The 10,683-nt window shown below is 53.0% G+C and overlaps 2 protein-coding genes across 2 annotated transcripts; both read right to left on the bottom strand.

The window, feature by feature from the left end:
* Nucleotides 1-64: 64 nt before the first annotated feature.
* Nucleotides 65-5,377, bottom strand: LOC134287773 (uncharacterized protein K02A2.6-like). Its single transcript, XM_062850636.1, has one exon. It carries the CDS (start codon nucleotides 4,983-4,985, stop codon nucleotides 369-371), a length of 4,617 nt encoding a protein of 1,538 aa, XP_062706620.1. The 5' UTR covers nucleotides 4,986-5,377; the 3' UTR covers nucleotides 65-368.
* Nucleotides 5,378-5,834: 457 nt separating this feature from the next.
* Nucleotides 5,835-6,650, bottom strand: LOC115258685 (protein D2). The gene has a single exon (XM_029859010.2). It carries the CDS (start codon nucleotides 6,591-6,593, stop codon nucleotides 5,961-5,963), a length of 633 nt encoding a protein of 210 aa, XP_029714870.1. The 5' UTR covers nucleotides 6,594-6,650; the 3' UTR covers nucleotides 5,835-5,960.
* Between the last annotated feature and the right edge of the window lie 4,033 nt (nucleotides 6,651-10,683).

Here is a 10,683-nt window from a genome sequence, read left to right as displayed (position 1 = left end):
CTGGATGTCCTCCTGCTGGGTACCAGCAGTGATGTCAGATTTTTTCGCAAGTGATTCCTTTTGCACCTCGGAAATCCCCCGATAATCACTTTCGGATCGTCCCTACATTGGGGATTAAAACGCGCACATCACAACTAAAATAACTAATTTATTGCGACACGCTAAAAGGTACAAAACGAACTATGTGGGACGTAAACAAACTGATACAAACTATACAAAAACAATACAACGACAACCACATTAAAAGCATTCATTGATGCGCATCTCCAGCATCACACAGTGACAGCTATGCTGCCGAGTGCGAGCACAGCGGCGTGCGCAGTACCGGTTGGTACGGCGCGATAGGGTTGTCCTCAACATCTCCCCTCTTAATAGAGGTGGTAGGGGTCGAACCTGACTGGCGGTCTTCGAGTCCGTGAAGAACGCCTAGGGAGATCTACCACCGGTTCAACTTCGACAGCGGATTCGAATTCGGTAGATGTTGACGTTGTACCTGACGATGACATGGACGGAGTCGCCGGGGCCTCGTGCCGTGGCGTAGACGACGCACGGGCCGGCGGAGAACCTAGCAGGGTAGGCTCTGGACTGGAGACTGGTCCCAACGTAGGTGACGATGCAGAGGCGCTCGGGACAAGCGACGGTGTCGGCGTGCCTGATAGTCGACTTGGGAGATTCCAGGCACCCAACAGGATGTCGAGCGGCAACGAATGTTGGCTGTAGGCGGCCTGCCTGACGGGTTGCTTCGGTGTCGTGCCAGCAGCTTGGCGACTCCGGAGCTGATTGATATGGGAGCGCAGCATTCGGTGATCTTCAACCCACACGTTGTACATAACGTCTCCGATTTTCTCGACGACTGTGCCGGGAACCCATTTCCAACCGTTTCGGCCGTAGAGCTTGGCGTAGACGGTGTCGTTCCGGCAGAACGATCTAGGTTTCTTGTCGTCGGACGGTTGCACTGGTGTTCGTACCGGTGGAGGACGCAGAAGCTCGAGACACGTACGGATTTTGCGCCCGAACATGACCTCGGATGGCGACTTCTGGTCAGGTAGCGCCCGGTTGGGCGTGCTTCGGTACGTCAGCAAGAAGATGTCCAGTGCTTGCTGTATCGATCCTCTCCCCTCTCGAATCTTCTTCACGGCCCGCTTGAAGGTGTCCACGAATCGCTCCGCTTGGCCATTCGACTGTGGATGGAACGGGGCCGTCGTGAGGTGCTCGATGCCGTTGGAGGCGCAGAAATCGGCGAACTCGGCGCTCGTGAACTGGGTACCGTTGTCGCTGACTAGTGTTACGGGCATACCCAGCCGAGCAAACAACCCACGGAGAATGGTAATCGTCACCGCTGAGGTGATTCGGGTCGTTTGGATGATCTCTGGCCACTTGGAGAAGGCGTCGACGGCGATCAAATAGTACTCGCCTTCAATCGGGCCGGCGTAGTCGACGTGGACGCGCTGCCAGGGAGCGGTCGGCTTGGGCCACGGCACCGGTGGAGAGTGAGGAGGCGATCTGGCTACGGACGCACACTGTTGGCATGCCTTGACGAAATTGACGATGTCGGCATCCAAGCTGGGCCAGTACACGTAGCTTCGGGCGAGGGCTTTCATACGCTGCATGCCGGGATGACCACGATGAAGCTGTTCGAGGCATCGCTTGCGGAGCAGCGACGGGATGACGAGCCGTTCGGCAAACATGATGCACCCATCTACCACCGAGAGCGATTCCTTGCGTGCTTGGAACCGTTGGATGTCGGAACCCGAGAGTTTGGATTCGGGCCAACCGTGTTGGATGTGGTGGTAGACTTTCCGGAGCAGCGGGTCTGCTTGGGTGCTTTGCGCGACGGCTCTGAAATTGAGAGGCAACACTTTAACTGTATTAGTTACAACTGACCTGAGATCCTCTTCCAGGTTGAGGCTCGCGATGACGTAGTCCTCTTCGGGTTTGACGTGCTGGTTGATCAACCGGGAAAGCAGGTCCGCATTGCCGAACTTGTGGGTGGGCACGTACTCGATCTCGAAATCGTAGAGAAGCAGATGAAGGGCGAAACGTTGCAACCGGTTTGCCGTGTAGACCGGTATTCCCTTCTTGGAGCCGAAGATCCGGAGCAGAGGCTGGTGGTCGGTTTGCAGCCGGAAGTGCCGTCCGAAGAGCATCTTATGAAACTTCGTTACGGCGAAAATAATGGCCAAACCCTCGCGGTCCGGCTGGCTGTAGCCCTGCTCTGCCTTCGTGAGTGCCCTTGACGCGTGCTGCACGACTTTGATGGTGCCGTCGGGGAACTTGTGGCTGATGGTCGCCCCAAGCCCAACGGATGACGCGTCGGCAGAAACGATGATCTCCCGCTTCGGATCGTAGTGAGTGAGCAGCAGATCCGAGGAGAGAATCTTCTTGAAGTGCTCGAACGCTTTCTGGCACTCCGGGGTCCATTGGAACTTCGCTTCAGTCTTCAGCAGATTGTCGAGCGGGTAGCGAAGCTTTCGCATGTTGGGGACGAACTTGCCATAATAGTTGATGGCCCCAAGGAAGGATCGCACTCCGGATACATCGGTAGGCGGCGGTAGCTTGGTGATCGCCTCGATTTTGGCCGGATCCGGACGTAGCCCGCGACTGTCGACAACATGACCCACGTACTGCACTTGCTGCTTGCGGAACGTGCACTTTTCGGGTCGGATGGTGAAGCCGAAATCCTGGATTCGCTTCAGGGCAGCCCGCAAATTACGATCGTGCTCCTCTTCAGTCCGACCGCCGATGATGACATCGTCAAGATATCCGGAAGTGCACTCCAGACCGGCTAGCATGGTATCGGTGATCTGCTGGAATGCCCCAGGTGCGACCTTCACACCCGGCGGGAGGCGGTTGTAGGAATAGAGGCCACGATGCGTATTTATGGTGAGCAACTTACGGCACTGCTCGTCAACTTCCACCTGCAAGAAGGCGTCGGACAAATCGATCTGGCTGAAGTACTTACAGTTAGCCAGCTTGGCGAAGATGTCGTCGGGCAGTGGAAGTGGGTACTGATTTGGTTGGAGAGCAGCATTCAACCCCGTGGAATAGTCTCCGCAAATTCGGATGGTGCCATTGGCTTTGCGGACGACGACGATCGGAGCTGCCCACTCCGAATATTCGACCGGAGTGATGATATTCAGCTTCTCCAGCCGGTCGAGCTCTTGGTCCACGGCGTCGTACATCGCGTACGCAACCGGACGCTTCGGGCAGAATACGGGTCGAACACTTTCTTTCAGCTCCAACTTCACTTTCGTTTTGCTGCACAAGCCGAGCTGCTCGTTGAAAACGTTGGGGAAAGAAGACTTGAGTGCAGCGGTCGTCGTAGGAGAACCCGACACGTGGCAACAGAAACTGTCCATGGGCACGGACCAGAGATTAAAGACGTCCACCAGATCCGCACCGAGTAGATGGAGTTTGTTCTCGGTGACACGGATCAACGCACGCTGTGTGCTTTCGCCGATGGTGACGTCGCACTCGAATTCCCCATCGAGTGACAAGATGTTGCCGGACGCTGTTTTCGCTTTCACCGTTGAGGCCGATAGTGCAGGGCTGCCAAGCTTCTTCCAACTTTCCCTGCTGATTACGGTGATGTCCGAGGCGGTGTCGAGTTGCAGCCGGATGTCCGTTCCGGATAGGCCAACGGAGACAAATCTGCGCCGTTGCTGCACGCTGCACACGTCGACAACCACCACCTTGGTCGAGACTCCTTTCTTCTTCTTCTTGCTTCCGGGTCTTCGGTACTTTGCACTTTCACAATAGCCTTCACGGTGTCCAACTTGGCCACAGTCGGAACACTTATGCTTCCTGTAGCTGCAATCCCGGGCGTAGTGTAATGCACCGCAGAGCCAACACGCGTAGCTTGGTCTCTGGACGGCGTCACTGGAAAAACGTCTTGGAGACTCCCGGTCATGCTTACCGAACCGCTTCCCACCAAACTTCCTCACCGCTTGTACTTCGCTGTACGGGGCCTGAGATTCAATCATCGCGCTGTCGTGCTTCAGATTGAATAAGCGCTGGCACTCTTCGGAGAGCTGCTCCAACGTGACGTCGTTGTTGTCCTCGATTTTCGTGAGGAGACGAGTGCGAATCTCGACGTCGTTCTCCGATTTCAGGCCACACACGTACACTAAGCACTTGAACTGCTCCTCGGTGAGTTTCCCCAGTTCAAACTCCACGCAAGCCTTGTTCACCCTGCACGCGAACGCCACATGATCCTCAGTGGGGTTCTTCGCGATCTGCAGGCACCGGTATCGACGGCTGATAACCGACTCTTTCGCTCCAAACAGGCTCTTGAGCTTGACAACTGTCTGTGCGAAACTAAACTCCTTTGGAAGTTTCGGGAGAATATAGCTCACGTACCGTTCATGCTCCGATAAACCCAATTTTCGCATAAGCAGGCGAACTTTCGCCTCGTCGTCCAACCTTGCAGCATCCTTCTCGAAAAGGTCGTCGTATCGAGAGTACCAGGCCGCGAAAGTAGCGTTGCTTTCGGCCTCATACCGGAATTCCTTGATATTGCTGGCCAAGGAGTCAAGGATCTGTTCCGGGTTCGGTGGTACTTGAACGTTGATCGACGAAGAGATGCTGCGATAGAACTGTCTTCGTTCGTCGTCGGACTGCTGCTGCTGCTTCATCATTTGAGCCATCATCTGTTGATGCTGCATCTGGCTCTGGGTAATCGACTGCTGCACCATATGCACAAGTTGCATGAAAACATCGGTACTAACCTGCGGCGCTTGCGTTTGGTGGGGTGGGAAGGTTGGGAACTGCTGCTGCTGCTGAGCCGAAGAAACTGGAATGAACGGCTGCTGCTGCTGGTGTGTCGTCATAACGGGCACAAATATCTGCTGCTGCTGCTGCTGCGGGTGGACCGTCGTCGTCGTCGACGTCGCGGGGATAATCGGCTGATTTAATTGCCGTTGATTATACACTCCCGCGGGGTCAACACCATTTTGCCCGTCGCGATCACTACCACCGTCGGCCATCGCACTCCACTTTCGCTTCTTCCGCGCGGGTGACGAAATGTTGGGTGAGTTTTTGTCGACGGAAAAACTACCCTCACTCGCGAATACTCGTCGCCACTTTTGCACCTCGGAAATCCCCCGATAATCACTTTCGGATCGTCCCTACATTGGGGATTAAAACGCGCACATCACAACTAAAATAACTAATTTATTGCGACACGCTAAAAGGTACAAAACGAACTATGTGGGACGTAAACAAACTGATACAAACTATACAAAAACAATACAACGACAACCACATTAAAAGCATTCATTGATGCGCATCTCCAGCATCACACAGTGACAGCTATGCTGCCGAGTGCGAGCACAGCGGCGTGCGCAGTACCGGTTGGTACGGCGCGATAGGGTTGTCCTCAACAATTCCGTATACTATAGATGAAAAGTGATGAGCGGGGGGAGAATTTCAAAATTTTTGTTCCGTAGATTGAGATGAAGAATCCGTAGATTTTCCGTAACTTTCCGTAGAAAAACCGGGTTTTCCGTAGGTTTTTTCTACGGATCCGTAGAAGGGGCTCAATTCCGTAGATCTACGGAAATTTCCGTAGATCTGGGAACGCTGGGTACCAGTCTAACGCTTGTTTGCAGATTTCATTTCCGCCCCTGCGTAGTGTGGCCGACCCACCTCCACTTTCGCTTCCGAATTTGAAATAAACGTACTGTTTTATTACCGTTTTGTATTAGTATTTCCATCTACCCTTGAATCCCCTATAAAAAGCTTCAGAACTCGCACACGCATTTGAAAAGCTCAGATTTCATAACCAAAAACAAACAAAAATAAATAAGAAAACAAACAGTTTTTGCTACTTTATCAGGCATGAAATTTATTTTCGTTTTTATTCAAATGATAACACAATCTCCAATCATCAGATGCAGCGTATTCTCCTTGGTATTCTCTCTGTTGCATCACAATTTCTTCCAATCAGCGCACTAATTGATTCAAGCGCCAAGCTGCTTGTACAGCAGCGGAACATAATCGTCCCATTCGGCTTGATACAAGTTTCCGGCCACCGGATTGCCCAGGTTGTACTTGTCCGCAAACTTCCGGATGGAGAATCCTCCACGGTTGTCTCCGCTGCGGTTGGTCAGGCGGGGCTCGTCGAAGGCCAGCTTGCCGTTCTGTTTGTACACCAAAAACACGTACCGATGCAGGCCGGTGCCCTGCGGCGGTCCGGATCCGACGTACTCCGACAGGGTTTCGCCCTTGGCCACATCCGCTCCGGGGATGTTTCCCACCAGCCAGTGGTGCCACTCGCGGTAGGTCGGTTCCTTGCGGCTCGGTGCGTCCGGATCGGTCATGCACAGGGTATAGAGGGCGGCACTGTCCGCGTTCCATTCCACCTTCGGTACATCCTTCACCTGGGTCGGAGTCAGCACGTTCCCCTGGTCGACGACGGCACCGCTTGCGTAACTCACCTTAGCGACTTCGGCGGGAGCCACCGGAACAACATCCGGAACAACCTGGTGTTTATCCATACTTTTGGCCACGGACGAAGCGAACAAACGGATCGAAGTTGAAGATAGTAGTCCTCGAGCTAGTGTTGAGCACGATTGCAGCCGGCTGATTGACATCGTGGAATGCACGAGAAACAAAATGAAACATAGTGGGTTGGGATTGGCTTTGCCGGGCTCGATGGAAGTGGGTGAGCTTTTATCATTCCAACTAGAAACTTCCCAATGTGAAGTTCCAATTGGAATTCTTTAAGCAGGAAAATTTTCGGGCAGGGATGCCAGATCGCAAAATACTTTTATTTATAGAATGAGAAAAACTGCTGATCAGATAAAACTTACTCAATACCCAGGTTCTTCGGGTTATGTCGTGGGTTTCGACAGGAGACCGCGGAAGTAACGGAATCCCACTTGTTCACCCCGGCACACATCCTTTCAACAATGTTGTCAGGAGTGGTATTTATCTCTACCGCATATCTCCTGCATACTCGACCTTTGCTCCAAGCTTTGTTCCACAAGGCGTGAACATTCAAAGAGCATACGCTCCGCTCCGTGGTTTCGCCGCAGTCTGCGCACTACGGACGTGCAGGGAGCCTGCATGTCCGATGATACCACCTAAAAAGCACCCATGGACTGACAGAAACGGTGTCAAGTGAAAGTTCACCTCGCCATGGGGCCTGCTCGTGCATTTAGACGCGCTCGGTATGAGCCTGTGTGTCTACCCTTGCTGGAGGAATCCTATTCCCTCTGCCACTTCAACATAGCCTTACCTTACCGGTCAGGCTAAGGCCGGGGTGGCCTCTGCTGTACATAGTAGCCGCCTCCATTCCACTCGGTCCATGGCTGTTTGCCTCCAGTTCCGCACTCTGCGTAGGGTCCGCAGATCGTCCTCCACTTGGTCGACCCACCTAGCTCGCTGCGCACCACGTCTTCTTGTACCGGTCGGATGACTCTCGAGAACCATTTTAGTCGGGTTGCTATCCGACATCCTGATGACGTGACCCGCCCACCGTAGCCTCCCGATTTTCGCGGTATGGACGATGGTTGGTTCTCTCAGCAGCTGATGCAGCTCGTGGTTCATTCGCCTTCTCCAAGTCCCGTCTTCCATCTGCACTCCGCCGTAGATGGTACGCAACACCTTCCGTTCGAAAACTCCAAGGGCGCGTTGGTCCTCTGCACGTAGGGTCCATGTTTCGTACCCATAGAGGACGACCGGTCTAATCAACGTTTTGTAGATGGTTAACTTCGTGTTACGGCGAACTTTATTCGATCGTAGAGTTCTGCGGAGTCCAAAGTAGGCACGATTTCCTGCCACAATGCGCCTCTGAATTTCTCTGCTGGTGTCGTTGTCGTCGGTCACCAGTGAGCCCAAGTACACGAATTCTTCAACCGCCTCGATTTCATCACCGTCGATATGAATTCGGGGTGGCGGGCGCGGTGATTCCTCCCTGGAGCCCTTTGCCATCATGTACTTTGTCTTCGACACATTAATGACTAATCCGATTCGCCTGGCTTCACTCTTTAGTCGGATGTACGTTTCCGCCATCGTCTCAAATTTACGAGCAATAATATCAATATCATCGGCGAAACCAAGCAGCTGAACGGATTTCGTGAGAATCGTCCCACTCGTGTTTATCCCCGCTCTTCTTATTACACCCTCCAAAGCAATGTTGAACAGCAAGCACGAAAGACCATCACCTTGCCGTAACCCTCTGCGAGATTCGAAGGGACTCGAGAGTGTCCCTGATACTCGAACTACGCACATCACTCGATCCATCGTCGCCTTGATCAACCGTATCAGTTTATCCGGGAATCCGTATTCGTGCATAATCTGCCATAGCTGTTCTCGATCGATTGTATCATACGCCGATTTGAAATCGATGAACAAGTGATGTGTGGGCACGTTGTATTCGCGGCATTTCTGCAACACCTGGCGGATGGCGAACATCTGGTCCGTTGTAGCGCGTTCACCCATAAATCCAGCCTGATATTGCCCCACGAACTCTCTTGCAATCGGTGATAGACGGCGGCATAAAATTTGAGAGAGTATCTTGTAGGCAGCGCTCAGTAGTGTGATCGCGCGGCAGTTCCCGCAATCCAACTTGTCGCCCTTTTTGTAGATGGGACACACGATACCTTCCATCCATTCCTCCGGTAATACTTCCTCCTCCCAAATCTTGGTAATGACCCAGTGTAGTGCTCTCACCAGTGCTTCTCCACCGTATTTTAGAAGCTCGCTTGGTAGTTGATCTGCTCCAGCGGCTTTGTTGTTTTTCAACCGGCCAACCTCCTTCTCAATCTCTTGGATGTCAGGGGCCGGAAGTCTTTCGTCCTGTGCACATACTCCTAGATCTGTTACCACGCCACCTTCGGTACTTGCAACGTCGCCATTGAGGTGCTCATCGTAATGCTGCCGCCACCTCTCGACCACCTCACGCTCGCTCGTGAGAATATTCCCGTGATTATCTCGGCACATGTCGGCTTGTGGCACAAAGCCTCTGCGCGAGCGGTTCGGCTTCTCGTAGAACTTTCGTGTGTCCTTAGCGCGGTACAGCTCTTCCATCGCTTCGCGATCTCGTTCTTCCTGCTGGCGCTTCTTCATCCGGAAGACTGAGTTCTGCCTGTTCCGCGCCTGTTTATAACGTGCCTCATTCGCTCTCGTACGGTGTTGCAGCATTCTCGCCCATGCTGCATTCTTCTCGTTTTTCAACTGTTCACATTCGCCGTCGTACCAGTCGTTTCTGTGATTCGGAGTCGCGAAGCCTAGTGCTGTAGCCGAGGTACTACCTATGGCAGATCGGATGTCCCTCCAGCCATCTTCAAGTGTAGCTGCGCCAAGCTGCTCTTCCGTTGGTAGGGCCACTGCTAACTGCTGCGCGTAGTCTTGAGCCACTTCTACGTTACGAAGTTGCTCGATGTTGAGCCGCGGCGTTCGACTTCGACGCGTGGTGATAACTGTCGAAAGTTTTGAGCGCATGCATACAGCTACTAAGTAGTGATCCGAATCTATATTCGCACTGCGGTATGTGCGGACGTTGGTTATATCTGAGAAGAATTTACCGTCGATTAGAACGTGGTCGATTTGGTTTTCTGTTTGATGGTCGGGTGATCTCCAGGTGGCTTTGTGGATATCTTTGCGGGGGAAGAAGGTGCTTCGGACTACCATACCACGGGAGGCTGCAAAGTTTACGCATCGCTGGCCGTTATCATTCGATACGGCGTGCAGGCTGTTTCGCCCGATTACCGGTCTGTACATTTCCTCCCTTCCTACCTGCGCGTTCATGTCGCCGACAACGATTTTCACGTCACGCGGCGAGCAACCATCGTATGTTTGCTCTAACTGCGCGTAGAACGCTTCTTTCTCGTCATCGGGTCTCCCTTCGTGTGGGCAGTGGACGTTAATGATGCTGTAGTTGAAGAAACGGCCCTTAACTCTCAACATGCACATCCTTGCGTTGATCGGCTGCCACCCGATCACACGTTGTCGCATCTTGCCCAACACTATAGAACCTGTTCCCAGTTCATTGGTGGTGCCACAGCTTTGGTAGAAGGTAGCCGCTCGATGCCCGCTTTTCCACACTTTCTGTCCAGTCCAACAAAGTTCCTGCAACGCCACGATGTCGAAGTTGCGGGAATGTAGTTCGTCGTAGATTATCCTGTCACATCCTGCTAAACCTAGTGACTTGCAATTCCATGTTCCAAGTTTCCAATCGTAGTCCTTATTTCGTCGCGTGGGTCTTTGCCGATTGTATCGAGTCGTATTTTCTCCTATGTTATTCGCAATGGGGATTTTTACGGGTGGCTTATTGGGCCTACGCCAACACTCCTGTCTCGCCGGAGGGCCATCGTGCCAGTTCTGTTTAATGTCACAACCAACACTGGGACGACCACGCTGATGGGGCTACCACCTTGGATCTAGCTGGGCGTGGTGCAGCGTTTCTTACTCAGCCGCTGGATGCCAGAACAGACGCTGTTTGAGCCGCACCTCCTTGGTGAACAGACACTCGGATCGTACCTCCTCAATCTAGCTGAAGTCAGAAGGACAACAGTGCCCAGGCTGCACTACCAGCTAAGCACACAACTCTTAGCTGGCGGTCTTTGTCATCGCTTGACCCGTGGAAGCATGAGGTAGGAACTTGTGAGGACCAGAGCTATATTGGACGCTCTCCTTATCGACTCACCGTTTCGCAGCCCACTTCAACATAGACGATGT

Source organism: Aedes albopictus, chromosome 2, assembly GCF_035046485.1.
Source record: "Aedes albopictus strain Foshan chromosome 2, AalbF5, whole genome shotgun sequence".
Classification (NCBI taxonomy): domain Eukaryota; kingdom Metazoa; phylum Arthropoda; class Insecta; order Diptera; family Culicidae; genus Aedes; species Aedes albopictus.
This window is presented reverse-complemented; position numbering and strand designations above follow the sequence as displayed.

What these genes read in the sequence shown, in the direction of transcription:
- LOC115258685 (XM_029859010.2), bottom strand. Translation starts at nt 6,593, where the DNA reads ATGTCAATCAGCCGGCTGCAATCGTGCTCAACACTAGCTCGAGGACTA.
- LOC134287773 (XM_062850636.1), bottom strand. Translation starts at nt 4,985, where the DNA reads ATGGCCGACGGTGGTAGTGATCGCGACGGGCAAAATGGTGTTGACCCC.